This window comes from Hydractinia symbiolongicarpus, chromosome 4 (genome assembly GCF_029227915.1).
Source record: "Hydractinia symbiolongicarpus strain clone_291-10 chromosome 4, HSymV2.1, whole genome shotgun sequence".
NCBI classification, from domain to species: domain Eukaryota; kingdom Metazoa; phylum Cnidaria; class Hydrozoa; order Anthoathecata; family Hydractiniidae; genus Hydractinia; species Hydractinia symbiolongicarpus.
Window position 1 is genome coordinate 10,654,189 of NC_079878.1, and position 21,060 is coordinate 10,675,248.

The window sequence follows — 21,060 nt, forward strand, 5'->3', positions numbered from 1 at the left end:
GTCCATCTGCCAAGTAGTATAGTAGACGGGCACCAGTTACGATACGATCCAGCCTGTACGTCTTTTTGCTCCACCACGCATCCGTTGCGCGTCTCCGAGCATCCTTGTATTCTTCCCCAGGTTGTAGCAGATACAAGTATAATCCATCGTCAGGCAAAGGCTTTTCCTCCGGGTGCTGCTCATTTTTTGCAAGTGGGACTTCATCGAGTTTAATGGCTTTTGAAGGTTTCATATCTATCATACCCGTCTTACTATTGTTCATAATTTTTACAATATCATATAAATGCCTGACCCAGGTGGTACTGGTTTCGTCAGTAACCAGTTCCTGCGCATCTTGAGGCTTGAAGAGTTTTTGTGCGAGTAACTTTGTTATAGGACTCCACGAACGCTGTGAATGTATGGTGGTATTTAGTAGTTGCCCGCTTGATCTCGACACCTTTGGCTTCCAACAGCTTGGTCACATCTGATTTGAATTCACTACCATTGTCGCACTGAAAGATGCTCGGATAACGCAAAAGTCCCGCTTTATAGATATCCTTCAGCATGTCGGCTACTTCACTAGCTTTCTTAGTACGTAGCGGTCTCGCCACTTTGTAGCGAGATGCCACATCTACGCCTGTGAGGATGTATTTATAAGTGTTTCCATACAGCTTGTCATGGGGCATGTACAAGAGGTCGAATTGATGCATTTCGTTCGGCCTCGTAATGGTGAAATGCGGGTAAATGATCTTTTTTGTGCCCTTGATATGTCGGAGCCAGAGCAACTGGCGACTCAGCCAATTTACTGCCTAAAAAATGTAGCGAGGCATTTTTGGATAAAGCATCACCCGAGGCTATCGAGAAAATTTATAATGATTTTACTGAACATGACCTCTATGAGAAAGGAGAGAAGACTGCAAAGGCATTGTCAACTCACGCCCTTGGGCTATATAGCAAAGCTATCGGTAACCTTATACCACTTGATAGTCCCTTATCTCTTCGTCATGATTTAGAAAATGACCCCATAATCCGCGAATCCATGGCTGATCTAGGAATCCTCGTCTATACGGCTATCGGGAAATTTTTAGCGCCTTTTTTGGTAGCTGTCCATACGATTAATCACACAAAATTGTCTAAACAGGGTTCCCCCGATTCGGAGGAACTGGTGAATGATACAAGCTCTCCATCATAAAAAGAAGATTTTATAAGCCCTATGGCTTATAAAAAATGAGTGAACAGACTACCCAAGTAATTACCAAGAAAAACGAAGGACGTGTTGCTGCTGGTAAGAGACTTGCGGAATGGAATCGCAAGAACAAGGCCAACTTGAAGCAGAAAGTGGGTAAAAGTACTTCTCAAGAGAGTCAGTAACCTGCCACAGGTACCTCCAAGTCCATGGGAAGTGGTGTATATATTGGTGGAGGCCAATATCGCGATCGCATGTATTGGTGGTGTCATAAATTTTATCCGTAAATCAGCGGTTACCCAGCAGCTTCCTGCAGTGGCTCAGCAACCAAACGTGAGGCAGGAGGCTAAGGCAGATATTGATATTTTTCTTATGCGCTAATATAATAAAGGATAAGTATCACAAGGAAGTTGTTGATAGCCTGTGGGAGTCTGTCAGACTAGTATCATATACCATCGTAATAGCATTAGGTGCCAAAAAGGCGCTAGGTGTTTCTAGACCAGGTGCAAAAATGGACATGGAGGATGGATTAAAGCTCGCCGGATATATGACGGGGGCTATCTTTTTTGATGATTATGCGATAAAACAGGGTTGGTACAAGCGTTCGATGATGCCACCTAAGTAAGCACATGCAAATTTCATGCATACCACGTGGTATACATGAAGAATAAATGATATATATTGTCAAGGAATCTCATACGGCTATTTTTACAGGCCCTACCTCATGTGGAAAAACGCAGCGTGTTCTCGATCTTTTGGAGAATGAATACAAGGGTCAGTTTCATAATATCGTAGTTTTATGTCCTACTCTCCGGTGGAACACCACTTACTTGGAGAGATCCTCGCTTTGGAAAGATCCTTATGTATTTCTTATTGATCCAGGTGATAATTTGTTCGATTTGATAAGCAAATTTTCAAACCTCCTTGCTGGTGAAGAGAGCTTGTTTATCATCGATGACATGATAACGGACGAGACTCTGGATAAGCGACGACAACCGCTATTGGAATTGGCTATTAGCGGCAGGCACAGGAAGCATTCATTATGGCTGTTAACGCAATCGTATACGGCAATCCCTAAAAACCTCAGGATGCAGAAAAAAATGCTATTTACATGGTATCCCTGCAAGAGATCGGACCTCATACAGATCGATAATGAGAGCAACCTTATCGAGGATTGTGATACAATTAAAGCTCAACTAAAAAAGTCAAAACATGCGTGTTTGTATATTAGGTTAGAATACCCCAGATCCTGGAGTGTATTAGAATAAATATGTCATATATCAGAACATTGGAAAAACAGATGAAGGCTTGTCATAATGAGATGGACAGAATACCCTATCTGGAGCGGAGTCTGGAAGCCCTTCAGGAGGAGCTTCGTGAATCACTATATAGGGAAAGGATCCACAGGAATATTAATTATTTTGTCATATGAACTGTCCTAATTATATGGACCCTGGTTGAGGTAATGTAAACAATAAGAATGTCCTCACTTGCGTTATTTAACATATTGCCCGCTGGAGCTATCGAAACTCTATTCAATGATCAAAATCAGCTTCTTTTTAAACGTGCAGATCTTGGAAGGTTCTTGGGTATTGCTAATATTGCAGAGTCATATCGAGATATGCCAATCATTTTTACGTAATGAAATAGGGTTGGTTTCAAACCAACCCCTTGGCAAAGCAAAAAATCCTCATAATGCTTTCATTACATTGGATAGTGCTTTGGAGATTTGTGCACGTTCCAGAAAACCAAAGGCCGTTGAGATTATAAGATGGCTTGCGGTAAAGTGTATCGGAAAATTACAAGAAACCATCGAAGAGCATCGTCAAGCCCTGGCAATGCTCACTGATGACCTGAACGAGAGAGAACAACAGCTCTGTATTCGAACCTTAGAAAATGCGGAGCTTCGTGATCGGTATGTACCCACAGGTTATCCATATGACAATGTGATATGTATTATTGACAAGAACGATCCTAATGAATGTGGGAAAAAAGGCCAACATCCCCATTACATTATTCGTTGCCAACGCAGATCTTTAAATGATCAACTCCGCAACCTACGGGAGATATATCCTAGTATGATAGAAAGGAATCCAATATGTGACGATCCCAACGCCGTACATACATGGAATAGGTTCAGGGATGATAATCTTGGAATTCTCCATTCATGCCGTATTCATTTCAGCTTACCCGATGACGCCACACGTGAGTTATTCGAAGGGTTGTATGATATCGATATGTCATAATGTTTTTTGTAGCTCATAAGAGCTACAAAAATCGAGAAATATTACCAATTTTTAACATGCTCGGGAGGTCTATCAATATTCTCGGGTACTAGCATGAGCTCCTCTGACACAAAACTCGTACCAGGTCCATCTGCCAAGTAGTATAGGAGACGGGCACCAGTTACGATACGATCCAGCCTGTACGTCTTTTTGCTCCACCTTGCATTCGTTGCGCGTCTCCGAGCATCCTTGTATTCTTCCCAGGTTGTAGCAGATACAAGTATAATCCATCGTCAGGCAAAGGCTTTTCCTCCGGGTGCTGCTCATTTTTTGCAAGTGGGACTTCATCGAGTTTAATGGCTTTTGAAGGTTTCATATCTATCATACCCGTCTTACTATTGTTCATAATTTTTACAATATCATATAGATGCCTGACCCAGGTGGTACTGGTTTCGTCAGTAACCAGTTCCTGCGCATCTTGAGGCTTGAAGAGTTTTTGTGCGAGTAACTTTGTTATAGGACTCCACGAACGCTGTGAACGTATGGTGGTATTTAGTAGTTGCCCGCTTGATCTCGACACCTTTGGCTTCCAACAGCTTGGTCACATCTGATTTGAATTCACTACCATTGTCGCACTGAAAGATGCTCGGATAACGCAAAGGTCCCGCTTTTTAGATATCCTTCAGCATGTCGGCTACTTCACTAGCTTTCTTAGTACGTAGCGGTCTCGCCACTTTGTAGCGAGATGCCACATCTACGCCTGTGAAGATGTATTTATAAGTGTTTCCATATGCATTTCGTTCGGCCTCGTAATGGTGAAATGCGGGTAAATGATCTTTTTCGTGCCCTTGATATGTCGGAGCCAGAGCAACTGGCGACTCAGCCAATGTATATCTTTCTTTTTGGAAAGACCAGAGTTTTCAACGAGTAATTTGATGGCTTTTCTTCCGATCCATAGATTTTCTGGTTGATAGTAAATTTTGCTTAGTTTTTCAGCTTCTTCTGGAGTAATAATATGCTTTGACATTTATTAGATGTCAAAAAACGATTACATATATTTATACGCCATATAACCGAGGAGGGCCAAGGAGCCTGAAACGAGCGTCAGCTCCCCTTGTTGTTCCTGTTTGGAGGGTGTGTAAAAATCGGAGAGCTTTGGAGCTTTCTCAATCGTTGCAATGTCTCATACCCTCGTCGAGCTCCTTTAAACTCTGACCTGCAGCACGCTGTTCTTCTCGTCTCCTATTGTACCAATCGATCTTCGCTTGTCTTTGCCTTACCCAGGCAGCCTGGGCTGCTTGAAGCTTTTTAACTGCCTCGTCATGACGTTTTCTTTCTTCCTCACCATGACCTGAAAGTTTGCTGAACAAAAAATTTGACCCGCTGAAGGCAAGGGAATAAATTATTGCTCCACCAGCCATAATCGCGAGAGTTGCCATCTTTATTCTATAGTTTATGAGCCATAAAATAATGCGTGATACTGAATATCTTAATATTCTACTGAATGAAAACGACCGTCGAGGATATTCAATTGGCCGTCCATAATCAAATAGACGTAGCAGCGGATGTCCCCCGTACCGTCGGCCTTCTTGGTCATATGCAGCGTATTCCCATCGCTAAGCCTTTGTAGGGGGCGCCCACTTCCGTGCAGAGTGTGATCAGGACTGCTACGAAAGTCAATGAACAAAGCGTACCTTTCAGTGAAAAACTGCCCAATGGTTACTATGAAATCGTGGGATCCCATGAGTTCAGCGACTTGTTCCATATGATCCTTAGGCACCATGGCATGTGAATAGAGCTGATTGGGCTCACCCTCTATGACGATACTGACCGACGATATGCCAGGATTATAGAATTTTTCATTGTTACCAGCATATGCCTTAACAACGGTAGGATACTGGAATAATAGGAGGACTCCCTTTAAGCTCTTGGCAGGGGTATCTAATTGTAGGTTGTAGGATGTGTCAGCCTTTTTCAGGGTCACCACTTTACTTCTGAGGATCCTTTCACATGGTAGAGCAAGCCTCAAATATCGCGACATCATGGCACCTGCCAATTCTTCGTTTGTCACTTTATCAAACTCTAAGCAGATATTGCTGATCTTGTAGGAGGAATCCGCGGCCTTTGCCGCTGTGCTTCCAGATGCCGCAGTGCCGGAGTCCTTTATCACGTCACCGTACGGTGCAAAATGGATGACAAACTGGAGTCGATCATGGATTCCAGCCTGGTAAAAGGGGAGCTGCCTCGTCAATTCAAAAAGCCTCCCAAGGGGAATGGCGAAAGTATTACCATACGCTGAGGCTATGACCTTCTCTTCATTATTTCCTATATGGTCCCTGGCCTTCACCTGGAGGGCTCTGATAGTCCCATCGTTAGGATTTATCCCCTCCAGGATCAGGGTGTTGTTGCGCTCAAATTTTGGCAGCCACAAATCCCTATACACTCCGAGGGTATTAAAATCTTGTATGTTTTGTATATCGTTAGCATTCAGCGTAATCCGTAAGCTCTGTACCAATGCTTTGCCGATATTGCTGGCGATGGTTCGTTTGCCATTAGTTCCATTCAGCTCCAGGTCGAACAGCAACTTGATTGAGCCGGGGAAAATTACGTCGTTCTCCCCCATGTTTGGTATGTCCACGTAGAGATCTTCATTCTGATTAATTGTGGATGTGATGTGCACGTGTGATACCTTCACCCTTTGTTTTTTCCCTTTCATGCCGAGCATAGTCTTGACTTCCTTGTATGGATTTCGCTTATTTCCGAATATGTTAGACATGTTTATTTATAGCAGTTTGGAGTTGAAATAAACTATGGATAATCCAGGATACGAAGGATTTACGCTAGAGGAAGATATCCAAGAACCTGAGGAGTTTAGTAGCGAGGGCGAAATTCTTAGACCTGAGGATATTCCTGGGTCCACCCCAACACCAGAAGAGCAGGGTCAATCGTCTAGCGGAGATATCACAACTTACGCAAGGGGAGAGTTGGTCAAATCGAAAATAAACGATCTTTATGATTTCCTAAGTGAGGAGCTCGGTCAACCACTCGCGAGACATTATGATGACTTTACAATAGAAAAAGAATGGTGAGCTAAGGAGTGTTGTTGAGATACGGAGAAGGTTGGGGATGAATCGCATGCGTGCCTTAGGTTTTGCCAATTATGTTACACCCAACAAGGGCAGTAAAGCAGCAGCCCAAAATCTCATGGATAATATTGATACCGTCGCGAATAACACGGGTGACATCGAAATGTTGCCGCTACTCGAGAACGTGCTCGATGACACGAGGATCCTCATGGAGGATACTTCCTTTACCGAAGCATTAGACGAACGCGAAAGACGGAGGCTTCATTTCTATGTTAGAACGCTCAGGGACGACGAATAATGTGAAAAGTAGGATGATCTACTACGATGACGAGCTTTCCAATGCAAATGACAAGATCAAGAGGCTTGAGGCGAAGAAGGCGTATCAGAGGAGCAGCAAAATATATGGGATGAGAACCTCGATAAGGCCAAGGAAGATCGTGAAAAGCTAAAGGATGATTGAAAGGCGATAATAGAAGAACATGGTCTCTGAAAGATCCATAGTCAGCTGAAGGCAATTAAGGAAACCCTTATAAAGATAGCTGGAGATGATATATCCCTACGTGAGAAGCATTCTTTTCGAAGAGCAGGGGATCACTATTGCTAGTATCGTATCAGCTATGGGTCTACTTTTATCCACCTTGGTCCTTGCACTCACGGGAGGCAGTGGGGCAGCAGGAGGTGCAGGAGGAAGTGGTGGTACCAAAGGTTTCGTGCAAAAACAGCTGAAGAGACTCGGGAAATTTTTAAAATATTTGGCAGGCAAAGCGGGGGCAGCTCTTCCTGGAATCATTGGCAGTATTGTGTCGTTCTTTTTTAGAGTTGCAGCGAGGATTGTCGAATATATAGCGAGACATCTGTACATGGCCATCGCGGGAGCTGTGGGTATCGTCGTTGCATACGTGGGGAACAGAAGGAGTGGGAAGAATAGATGAAAAGTCTAATTTGTTGATCAACAGATTAGACCTATTTCTTCATCCATATATACACAAGGATTAGTCCTACTCCTACCATAACCAGCGTAGCTTTGGTATCCTCGTGAACAGCAGCTTCTTTGGTATCAGGCGTGGTTTTCTTGATATGTTGCCTCGGAGGTGTGGTGAAGGATGTCTTGACAGCATGGCCCCTGGTATTCAGATTTCACTCTACGCCTACACCTATGTTGCGATTAGAACGTTGTTGTTATATCCCACAATCTTTCCAATGCGGAGGTCCATATTGGAGGGAAGCATGTAGACGCTTGGCATGACTGCAAAACGTACTGGAGTTTGTGCGTACTGTAACACCTTTTCAAACTCTGTTATGTCTTGACCTACGTTCTCGTCACGTTGAACCAGGGTCTCGATTTTCTGCAATAAGATTTGCCTGTCAGAACCGAGTAAGGATGCCTTGACACTCGCTTGAGATCCTAGCAATAAGACAACATAGACGCGTATACTTTCACTCAATTTTGTCAGGCACTCCGATGTCAGACCTTGGGAGGTTGGTATGATGAATTTGTCCCAATCCCCATCAACCTGCGGCCACCATCTACCGTTTGTTAACGACGACATGACAGCCTTAAACTTGTAAGGGCTATTAGGATCTGCATCATACTCACGACATACTCGAGCATACCCCGAGGTGGAGTAAGGATTCTTGTAAAGCCTCCTTCATATGGCATAGGTACCTTCATTCTCGCTAAAATACGTCTCATGTGTTAGTACACGTGAAATCTAAAGATCAAGTTAACGAGGAGTACGGAGCCACTCATGTGCTTGGCAGAGATCCCCAACGCCGTTGTCGCGCAATGACAAGCAAAATTCACCTGGATGTTCCAATAGTCCAAGGGTTGCCCCTCCCAATTTATACTCACGGGATCGTTCAACAGGTTAGTAGGGATTTTTATGGGGTATTTGGTGAACTGTGGGAATGCCACGGAAATGTGCTGAGTCGTAGACACGTAGAGGTCCTGATGCTCTAAGTTAGTTATACCGAGAGGCCACTCGCCTCTGTTGGACTTGTACTTTGCCTTTGAGTTATAACTATAAATGTTCATTGTTTCTTTAAAGAAAGATGCGACAGTTATATATCACGAGTATAGAGGACCCTACGATTTTTGATGACTACCTAGATCAGGACACGAGGATTGCTCTGAAATCCATCAGTATCCGCGGTACGTGGCTGAATCTTTTCGAAAAAAATAATGATAACAAGATTTATAAAGCGACGCCCGGATCGACCAATGATGGGGATTTTAGTGTTTTTGTAGTGATTTTGAAACCCTCATCACGATTGAGAAAGGTCTATATAGAATAGAGGATCTTGCTGTCATAGTCAACGAGCATGCGGGAGGAAGGATAAAACTTTTCGTACTCAGGAACGGAGTATGTAAAGTCAGAATTAGTAAAGGTTATGTTGCTATAGTAGATAAAACATTGACGGATCTTATGGGATATAATTTTGATACCAAGTCAATGTTCACAGCGGGCGATCATGATAGCTTCTACAAGACTGATGTCTATAAAAGATTGCGGTTATCATGTCATCAATTAGATGAAGATTATTGCTTACTGGATGGTAAAAAATCAAATATATTAACAATACTCCCTATCAAAGAGCTTACTGCTTGGGGAGATGAGGTGAGATGGAGTTTCGACACTCCTGTATATATCCCTTTGAAGGGCTCGACGGATCGCCTCGATTTTATGTTGACTGACGAATATCACCACGATAAGAACGTTTTATTCATGGGTATAACTATCCAATTGATTATAGAATAAATATGACAGATATTACAAAACTTTACCCGAGCTTACCACCAAGTGCTCCAGATCATGAGAATAAAGAGGGGCATGTATACAGGCTTGAAAAGATAGAAGAGATCGAACATTTTCTACGAAATGAAGTTAAACAACGTGAAAAGCTATCGAAAAAATTTGGTATGCATTGGACTTGGGTACACTACATGGATCATGGATTGCTCGCAATAAGCGTGATCACTAGCGGTGCTGGTATTGCAAGCATGTTGAGTGGTATTAGGGTACCATTAGCCGTGGCAATGGGGGGATCAGCATTGCCGTTGGAATAGGACAGACTGCCTTAGAACAAGGTGGGAAGAAGCTGAATTATAAACGTAAAAAGCATGATAGTATAAGATTATTGGAGGAAACGAAATTGAATTCAATAGTTGATTTGATATCAAGGGCAATCGAGAATGGAGTGATAAGTAATTATGAGTTTAACCTGATAATGCAAGAGAAGCAAAAATATCTCCTATTGAAAGGGCAAATCCGTCAGCGTACTAAAAAGATTGTGGAAACGATTAACAATCAAGAAAGGCAGCAGCTTGTCGCACAAGGTCGCGACGAGGCGAGGGCTGAGTTGTTAAAAAACTTGCAGTCTGCGCAATATGTAAGAAATACCTAGATGAACCGCCATCGTATTCATAATCTAATGTATAGTAACAATACATTAGATGGTACCAAGTAGTTCACCGGTATCTTTATCGATCATAAAACCACTGTCATAGATGATATTTCGTTTTTGTTTTACCTCCAAGCCTCTGATATATTCATCTAGGATCTTCATTGATGTAATTTCTAGGCATGATTTACATTGAGTCCCAATAGTTTGCGTTGCAATATCTCTATATTTTATCTTGTTAATTGCGGCTATAATTTCACCCTTCTTCATGATGGAGTAGACACGGATTCCCAGCTCTCTCGCTTCTCTTTTCAAATTGTTCATAGTTTATTTTGTATACAACATTGCATACAAAAATCTATCGAGCTTATTAGACCACAACGAATGGTTCTTCATCATCTGAATCAATAAGGTGCGGTGTCCTTATGGTTACAGGTACCGGCTTGTATTTACATTCTTCGAGTAGTACCTGTAAATAGTGCTTGGAGCTTTGCTTATAAATGCTGGATAGCTTGATGATAGCCGTACATTTACACGGCTGCTTCACTGGTACTATATCATCATAGAAATCGGTCGTTACCTCCCCATCCCATTCCTTGACTTTTGTGTTCAGATACCGATAATTCTTTACTGGTGATGCTGTGAATTCACTACCATATAGTTTCTCGATCCTGGTTAGGATGATCTGATATTTTTCCAGCCATTCAGGATGTTGATGCATATCAAATGACATGGTAAGGGAGGATCCATCATCGTATCTGGATGCACCGTTTGAATACACCCCTTTTGGCGTTATGATCAACAGTGAAGATATCTTGCTGTCATGTTTTTAACCGATCACAAATCGCTCATCCTTGTTGGCTTGGATGGGATCGCTTGGTACAATGTTCTCAATTTGAACCTCCTCGATGTTTAGTATATATGGTTTACTATAGAAATCCCTGGTTTCAATATTATTTCCATAAAATTTGAACATTCCTTTATTTAATAACCGGGGCCCCAACTAAGGAATTTTACAAGGACATATTCCACCATTGTACGTGATATACATCATATAGTGCTGCCAGCACAATATCCTTCCTTTTATTATTAGTCTCCGTCCACACTTGCATCTGTCATATTTATCAAGTTCAATCCCACACTCATCGCAATACTCTTTCATTTATTTTAAGGGCTTCGGGTAACCATGGCCCCGAAACGATCTGGAACGTACTCGATGGTATTAGGATATTCACGAACTGCTCGGTCACACATTTCTTGTGTTTTTAAATTATCGGGTACTAACATTAATGTCCAGGGATGTTCACGAACTACGACAGTACACATTTCCTGCATTTTGAAATGATCGGGTACGAACATTAGTGTCCATGAATTAGCACGGACTATTCGATCAGGCATTATGAGATGATCATTAATTGACATCTTTATTATATTTCTGATTTCAACCAACAAATTTTTCTGGCGCGGTCATATTTTTGAGTAAGGGAATTTCCCTTTACTCATATTCTGTATAATATGAATATATACTATTATATATGATTTTGTGTTGGTGACTGGCATTTATATATTATTATGTGTTGGTGATTGGCATTCAATATTGTTATTATATACCCGTAAACAAAAACAGCCATTGAATAAATAATCGTATTCCACCCGTATTATTCAATGCTTGTGACGTAACAATAGTTTTGACAAAACATTCGTAAACGCGTGTTTTGATTTTATCCTTTCCGCCTCATTAATTTTTATCGTAATTAACTGTGATTGGTTGTTTCTTAGTGGTCCGTTTTCTGATTGGTCGATTTCCAAACACGTGAAATGGCGGGAACTTTTTTGTCGATTTCACAAAAAAATGTTTCGATCTACACTATAAAATGAAACGAAAACAAAACAAACACAAAACAAAATAAGTAATATTAATTATAACAATCTCTTTTGGGTATATAATAAAACATATATACAATAGGTAAACATAGGTTATTGAATTTATTAACCCTCGGTGATATTATATTCAACTCCGCTGCGCGTCGTTGAATATAAATCACCTCGGGTTAATAAATCTCAATAACCTATGTTTACCTATTGTATATCTACTTATTATGTGTTGATATCAGCATATGATTTAGTTTTTAATTGTTTTGGGGTGGAGGTGGTGGTGGAAATGGTGAAAGCGGGGTTTTTGGGGGTAAAGGTGCGGAAGGAAGTCGGTGTACTTATCCTCACTCCTTATTACTACTACTGCATCAAAATATATCTCATTTTCTCTGATAGTGTTTCTTGACATGATTTCCTCACAGTTTTTCTTGTTACAAAACACGGGTTTTAAGGAGACAAGGAAAATAACTATTGCGAAGTCCCATGTGGTTGTTCTAGTGGCAACGCACGCATTGTCTAGTAAAGAATTTTGTGGACGTTTCCCGAATTAAACGTCACTGACGAAGTTTTCGAGCGATGACGGTATCATCACGGAACACGGCCATCTGTCGATGGAAAGAAAGTGTGCGCATGCGCCGGGTTTTTTAAAAATCAAAAATGAGCAATATTTGCTATAAGGCTAGCTAGCTTTCAAGTTTTTTGTGTTTTGTTTGGGCGCGAATCCGGCTGAAATGATTGACATTTTGGACGGTGTGGTCACTCTTACCAAGGTTAAAAATACTATTTATCCCGCTAGCCCTCCTACAGATTGGTAAATTGCATTTAAATCAGTTAGGTCAATAGCTATGACGTCATCAAGACATCAAATTTTATCGTACAGGATTTTAAAAAAAATTGGCGCATGCGCACACTTTATTTCTAGGTTTCCTCTGATTTAAATGGCCGTCGGAAGATCCTACCAATATTTCACATTTTGTTTTCTGATGTAGGTTGAGTAAAGAAATCAACAATCACGGCGGTAATATTCTTTCCATTTTCTCCCGTTTGCAGAAATTGCGTAACATATTTTTCTCCGAAAAACCGGTAATCGATTTTTTCTACAGGTTATTATTTTAAGCGACGAAAATTCATCGGTCCCGTAGCTTCTAAGTAATTGACCTGCATTTTCCGCATTCGTAGTTTTGAAGCGGTTCATTTTGATTTGTGCTGGCCAGCAGCTAAGTTACTGAAAAGCTATCAAACGCAAGAATGGGTTCTGAACGAAATAGCAATTTCTGGACTGATTTGGAATTAAAATTAGGTACCTTCGAGCGCCATTGGTTTAATGATGTAGCAAATGGTGTCGAGAAAGACTATTGTATGAATAGTTCTATGTTATTTGGTGTTGAAAAACTGATAGGCAATCACCTTGCCCTTGTAGGCCCCATGATAGATAGTTACTTACGAGAAATAGGTGCACGTATGCTGTCTAAGTTATGCAGGGGTCAGATTACTGGCTTAGTTCCTCCAGTTACATTGTTCGTACCTTGGCAGATCATGCGTTACTTAGTCTGTCTTTGCAAAAATTATGGGGCAGAAGTAAAGTGTGTTCTGCCAAAAAGTAAAAATAAAAAAGGCCAAAAAATAATAATCTTTATAAAAAATGTAGCTAGTGCAGAAAAGATATTTAATCCTGTACGTTTTGATGGGACTAACTATCTTGTAAAACGCAAATATCGCAAGGACAAGGATAACATTTTGCAGTACGATGGTATGTCGAATGTTGCTGTTAGTGAATATGCACCAATACGCCTTGAATATGCACATAGCCATCTGAAAGTGTTGTTTTATATTCAACGGTACACTGCTGATGGCTTCGTTGTTGACACCCATGTGCAGTCATTAATGCTTCATTGTGCTCAAACAGTAACAGCAGCAGAAGTATAGTTAGTATAGCTAAATTGTTCGTAGCTTCACATTTCAAGGAACAATAAATATAGTATATTGTTTGCATAGCGTTGCTTATTTATAGCTAGTAGTCATTTAGAAGTTGTAAATTATCCAGTTTGGACCTATGTGAGATCGGCTATTTGAGCTTTATCCAATTTGTTGTCTACTTATCCATTTTGAAAAAACAATCCTTGTTTGAATTATAAGCTATTTTTTAATAAACTAAAAATATAAATGGCATTTTATATGTAAAAATAAGTTTTTTCCCTGTCCAGGATTCGAACCCAGGTCTCTCATTTGTACGAGTGTCATTCCATTAGACCAACAGGGCGTTAATACAAAAACAATTTTCTAGTTGTACAGGTTAGTCCAATAAAAGACATTTTTCAATAAATATTTTGTTGAAATTTAGCATTATCATCTAAGGTTTTTGGTACAACAGTACAATGTGTATTTGAAAGTAAAAAGTAACAACAGGTTGACTGCGCTTAAAAGTAAAAAATACTACATACTGTATTGTCTTTGTTGTTGTTAAATGCTCTTCCAATCTACTAACTACAACACTTTCCGTATCTTAATAAAAACTAATAATCTAAAGTAAACTATATATCTATATATATTACAAGTATCAATTGAAATTTCATTGGAAATTCTGGAACAAAAAATCAAAGTTGATTGTAATTTTGAAAAAAAGAAAGCTAATAGAACAAATTATATGTACCTTTTGATTTTTAACTACCCTCTGCAATATGCCAGAAGGCTTGTATAAATATATTCAATATATATTATATACTAACTGTAACATAATTGCAAGGTAGGTGGCATGTGTTAATGTCATATAAATCATTAATTGGGCTATGTGAACACAACACAACCCAAGGGTTCCTTCTGGTATATACTATTTCACATTTTTATTTACTTATTGAGACAGTAACAGTAGAATTTATAAAAAGCATTCCGATCATAAAAATTTATCCTACAAAAAATTGTTTTCTGGTTTCGCAATCAGAAATATATGATTCACAAAAATGTCTTCCCGTAAAAAATTTTTTTTTAGAATAAAGGAAAAAACATTAAAGGGGTCCCAAAACGAGAAAGGATTTTGAGCTTACGTTGTGGAGCTTAAAAAATTGTCTTTGTTTTCAAGATATTCACCTTTTAAGATTTTTAGTTTTATTATGCTGCATAAATTAATTTAATTTTACTCTATAATATAGTTTGAATCAATGTCCTTTAACAGATCCAAAGTTATTGATGACAGAAAATATCAAAATTTGCTTAAATGTGACATAATTTATGCAGCATAATTAAATCTAAAAATCTTTAAATGCAAATAACTTAAAAACAAAATAATGTTTATAATGTTCCTTCAAGTCGACGAATCAAATCTTCTTTTTTTCCAGTTACTGCCTTCTTGCGTAATTTTAACTCTTCTTTAAGTTGCCCAACAGACATCGATCTTGGAACCAAATTTTTGTTTGTGGCTGTTTGTTTTTGATGATGTGTTGTTTGGTGTTGATTACACATGTTAATGTCTGAGAAGCGTTCAGAGCAACTGCTACATTGAATAGGCTTTAATATTAAAACCAATTCCTGTGTTAAACATTTTTGATTGACACAAACGAGCAGAGGAAGTGACGAAATACAAACACTGCACAATGTTTCTGACTCCAAAGGACGGCAGCAATGGCAAGCTTCAATGTCCATAACTGGTTTACGAGACTGATAATGAGAATGGTAATTTGATGGCAGTGGGAAATGATATGGCAGGTAAAAATTTCTTACAAAACTTGAACGCATTAATTGATGCCACTTTCCTTTCTCATCTGTAGCTGTTGATCGATTGCTACAGGATTTTAATTCTTGCTTAATTGAAGAATGTTTCGACTCCTTTCCTTGCATACTGAGTATTCCATAACCAACTCGAAAGTTATTAAAAATTTCTTTGGCATGAAAAGGTACCACATATCCCATTGTCCACACAGTAATATTACACCTCAGTGGAAAAAACAGAGAAAATAGATTAAAATACTTTTTACAGAAAAATGAAACATCATCTGGATAGGTTTCGTTATTGATATAAACTTTATTAATCAACGATCCAACATCACGCAGTGATATCACAATTTGAGCAAGCGCTAATCTTGTCACAGCTTGTACATCGCTTTCACTTTGTAACTTTAGCGTATCCACTAACCTGTGCCCATATTGTGCAAGTAGAATTGCTTGCGCACCAATTAATCGAACTTCAGGGGTTTTCAACCTTGAAATATAAAATGGAAACTTATTTTCAATCTGATTGATATTATCTTTTTAGAGCAAATCACAAAAATAAGTTCTGCAAAATTATGTAAAAGTTTATCAACAGGAAAATAAAAACTATCCGAATTCAAAGATAAGTTCTGCATTTTTCATAAAAACCTTAATTGCAAAATATGTTTCACGTATATATTGTTTAAAAATAGCATAATTTTAAATCAGCTCATGGGAACCTGAATTCTGTTGTGTACTTTGAAGATGTTACCTTTTTTTCTCATCTGCGTAATGTTCCTCAATCATCTTCCCCACAAACCTCATTCCACAACCACTCATTGCATTATCATTGCTGCATTTCACAGGCGCTTTTAATATGGTGGAGAATTCCCTAAATTTGTTTCGCCGAACAGCTTCTTGGTATATAACATTAAGGCAGTGGGTCCAATTGTTTATTTCAAGGTGCAGGGGATCTGGCTTCATACGGTCTGCAAATATGCCAATTCTTGGCTCTCCAAGTTGCCTTATGCCATTTTCTGCCATAAAAGCCAAGCATTTTTTATGTTTGGTGTCTTTATTAATGCCAGTAGGTAGAGACTTCTCAAAACACTGTAGTTTTTCCAGATCCTTTTGGCGGTTTTCATAGTTTGGTACCTGCCACGTTGATTTGGAGTCATAGCCTATCGACCCATCCATTCGTTGCAGCTGACTTTTGTGAACGTTACAAAAAGGGGAAGGATAAGTTGCACTTGCAGGTAGTACATTCCCAGCCCAACACAACCAAGCAGTATCACCAGCAGGTACGAATGAGAATGTAACTTTCTCATCACATATGTTGAAAATATTGCCTTCAATCAGTTGCATTTCTTCAGTATGCTGCTTCCAAAGCTGTTCACAAACTTCATGTTTTTCAGGGGCAGTCACCATGTGAAGAGGATAATGAAACTCGCGACTGCGTATACGAGCTCCATAATTCCACAAGGAGAGGGTGGCAATTGTCATTGTTTTGTCTTTCGACTCTGGTGCACCATCATCTGCAAATTCAATGACAAAATGGTTTGTATTACCATTGAACCAAAGTAATTTATCTTTTAAAGACTTAACTCTTAAATTTAAATCGGCAATCATTGTTACTAAAGCAGTAACTGTACGTGATACCCCACCTTCAACATGATGGATGTCTCCTATATCCAAAGATTTTACAAAAGAATCAATTGTCCTATCAGATACAGATCTTGTTCTCAGCAAGATGTTATGATCGCCGTATGAAATCAAATTACTTGAAGAATAATGTTCTGTGAAAGAATGTTTTTGTATCTTACAAAGCATTGTGTACTTTCTTCGTGACATATAATTAAAATACTTTGTTAACACTGCCTTTCGAATCCCACCTTCACTTCTAGATTGAAGTTCAGAGAATTTTCCAATAAGATTTTCAAGGAATTTTCCTCTCTTGTATGATAAAATGAACTCCTCCATTTGCTCCTTACTTGCTGTACTTCTTAGGTAGTCCCAAGCACCATAAAGGGAACCGATTTTTCCACCATGAATATATTCGAGTAGACTTTTCGTCTCTTCCCGACGTCTATATTTTACAGAATGTGTGGAAGAATTAATCATGTCAGATGTTGTTGGCAAATTTTCACGTCTTTTCCTTGCATAACCTTTCTGCTCAATCAGCAATTTTACCTTTTCAAATTCCTCCTGGCATTCTTTAAGTTCCGCCTCTTGGTATTGTTTTCTGTCACTAATCTCTTGAACCTCATTCCTCAAGTCTTCAACACTGGATTGACACTCCACCTCTTTTTTCTGCATTTCACCTATATTGGCATTCAGGAGGACCATATCAGAAACTAAAAATATAAAGTTATACACACACCAAAATTACACATTATAGAATTATATAAGTATTTTCTTATACATATGTATATGTATATATATACAAACGACAAACATACTAAACTTTGAACTATATATTTTGATTCACTTTTCCGTCATGTTTTTCGCTTGTATATATCGTATATAAACATATAACTGTCTCTAATATGTACACTTATCATCCTTTCGGAGCCCCATTAATAGTTCAACATGTTTAGGCATGAGCCCCCAAAATATACATCCTTGTTAACAAGCCGAAAGGCAAGGTGTACTATCATGGTTCAACATGTTTAGGCACTTAATGATAGTGGTACATATATATCATTTTGTATTTAATTTTAAAACAAATAGCTGTGGAAATACATACCTCTTTTTGCATTTTGTTCAGACAAAGACTGGTGTTGTATTTTTAACTTCTTTATGTTGCGTGCAATATGAACAGAAGACTTCTTCCAAAAATGAGTCAAAACAAGGCGTTTTTTATCGCAAGGGCCACAGTGTTTCAACTTCTTTGAACAGTTTTTCTTCTTGGCACAAAGTCTGAAATTAAAAATATTTTGTCATGAATTGGTTGATGTACTTTGTAAAAATAAACAACCCATTATCTAAAATATAAAGATAATGTCTGAATATATGACTCAAAAAACAATTATAACAACCTAGCGCTTCCACTATCTTCATTGTCATCATTTTTAATATCATCAGTGTTACTCCCCCCACTCTCATCATTTCCAACATTTCCATTATCATCTTTGCAATCAGTTTCATTTGTAGCAGTTTGAACCATTTTAATTTATTTTTCAATTATTTACAATAATCACAATATGTCTCTATAATCACACAAGATGAATTATTGTTGTATACTATGTAGGCCTTAAGAGGAACAATAATGATGAATTAAATCCTGCGATATACAACATTTTTAGCAACCTAATTTGCAAAATTAGATCCCAAAACAAAATTTTTATTTATAATATCTCATAGAAGTTTCTCTCCTAAAAAACATACATTGTTCTCTTGCTAACTATACATAGACACATTATTATTCTCTCATCATAGTAGCTATAGCTAGCCATCTTAATTTAATTTCATACATTGTTCGTTTTTCTATCAAAAAATAACTGGACTAATTCTAATTATATCTGTTAGCTAACTATTCTGCAGTTAATCTAGCTTAATGAATCACTGCATAGCTATATAACATTAAACACAAAAATCTGTCAGTTTTCTCTCTGCTAACTATACATTTATAATGGCGGAATAGGATAGCTTTGAAATTCATAATGGCTCTCGTGACTCCTTGTTGCAGGTAATTTCCAAATAAAACTGGCAAGAATCAAAACAGGTATTCGTGAGGCCACAAATCAAAACCAATTCAACTGATATTACAGACACTTGATTAACATACGTGAAAGAAATTTTTCAGTTTACAACATGCCAGAAATTCGCATCCGAATCCATACACAGAGCTAACAAACACAAAAAATGGTGTTTTTTGCACGTTTTAGGTCAAGTTTGTTACTTTAAATGCGACTAATCATGCACATTGTAAAGAGAAAATTAAGATTTTCTCCTGAGCAAACGATCTGGCCACAGCGTACATGGTTTAGATCAATTACCTTTAGACATGAATGCGAAATATTTTACAGAATGTCTGTTTTACACATTCCTCATTTGAAAACAATGAAAAAAAAGGGTGTGATCTTGCAGTGATGTTTTATATTGAAACTCCAATCATATATGAATATAAAAAATAAAAACGTACATCGAGCTTGTCAAAATATATCTGCGAATAATACTTTCAAAAGCTAGGCACTTTTATGGAAAATATCGTAAAACCACGAAATTTGCAGGTTAGTCACGCGGGTGAAGCCCGTTACTATGACGTCACAGTGGGAGAAATTGTAACAAAAATTACCGCCGTGAATCCCAGACTTAATTTATTGGAAAAAAACAGTTATAAACACTCTTTCTACAAAAGACAAAGGCATTACAAACTTGTCAAAGTTATTTGGTTAGTTTCAAATTCTTAACCCATACTAATTTTTGCTGACGTCAGCACACCCCGTTTTCCCGAATTTTAGCACCTTAGCGGGCTGTCGTGTGAATTGTTCCGAAATTGTTCAGACATGGCAGAAATTGCCAGTAGCGCATTTTCGACGCTATTCACCTGGCCTACACATCTCCCAAAGCGAAGCTTTTGCAGCCTGCCTGCAGAGTTTTGACAAGTTTTGACAGTTCGAGAAATAGCTTTTTCCAATAATATTACGATTGAAGATACAATTTACGCACATATAAAACTGTTCCAACGATACGAATAACAAAAAATGAATTATTTTGATGTTAGGGTTAGGGGGGAAGCTCTACCATGTTTCCGCCATTACGTTAGTTCCGCAAACACTCACTTTCGTTTTTTGATAGAGGAAAAAACATTTTCCTGGGTCGAAGATGCCAAACACTTTATTTTTCCTCCTTCGTGGGAGCGACCCTGTTGCTTTTTTTAAAAAAACATTGCGTCATTAAAAATCGACCACGGGAAATTGTTAAAAAATTGAAAACAAAATTTAACCTTAACCACGACTATGACTTTATTAAACAAATGGCTTGTGTTATTTTGGTAGCCAATCTTGTTTGGCTCTTTTTTCTTCCCTTTTTTCAACTATTGATAATTACTTTCGTGGAAGAGAAAATTTTTCTTCTGTTGACTTTCTTATGTTTTTATCTCCCCTTCTCCAAAGGCTGATTTTATTATAGCATATTTAGAGGTTTTATGAACTTAAAAACATCATGATGTGCAGCCATGTTATTTCAGACAGTCTAGGAAAGTTTGAAGAATGTATTTATTCCAATATTCAAGAATGCTTATACTTTTTAATTGGTTAGCTAAGATATTGTTTTAATGACTTCTTCCAGGAATTAACTTTCATAATAGGCAAGTGTTGATTATTTAAGAAGGACCTAAGAAAGCGTACCAAGCTATCATAGAATGCCATCAATGATAAAAAATCACATGATTTTAAGGATTAAGTGATTTATTTTTCAACTTTAAATTAGAATAGAAAAAGGTTGTGAAAACTTTTTCAAATGTAATACTGAGAAAATAAACTTTTGCGATAAAACCTTTTTAATTTTTTTGGCGGGCCTAACTTTAACGATTTCGACAAAAAATTGTGAAAGCTTCTTTTGCACAAATGTTTCTTCTTTTAAAGTAGACTAAACTAAAAATGAATTGTAGCTAAAGTGTATA

The 21,060-nt window shown here is 38.3% G+C and overlaps 1 protein-coding gene across 1 annotated transcript; it reads right to left on the minus strand.

Moving 5' to 3' along the window:
* Nucleotides 1-14,902: 14,902 nt before the first annotated feature.
* Nucleotides 14,903-18,787, minus strand: LOC130641199 (uncharacterized). The gene is made up of 4 exons (XM_057447896.1): nucleotides 18,473-18,787; nucleotides 18,181-18,353; nucleotides 16,207-17,788; nucleotides 14,903-15,945 (listed from the first exon to the last, which is right to left on the minus strand). The coding sequence occupies exons 1-4, from the start codon at nucleotides 18,598-18,600 to the stop codon at nucleotides 15,039-15,041; spliced, it is 2,790 nt and encodes a 929-aa protein (XP_057303879.1). The 5' UTR covers nucleotides 18,601-18,787; the 3' UTR covers nucleotides 14,903-15,038.
* Nucleotides 18,788-21,060: the final 2,273 nt, after the last annotated feature.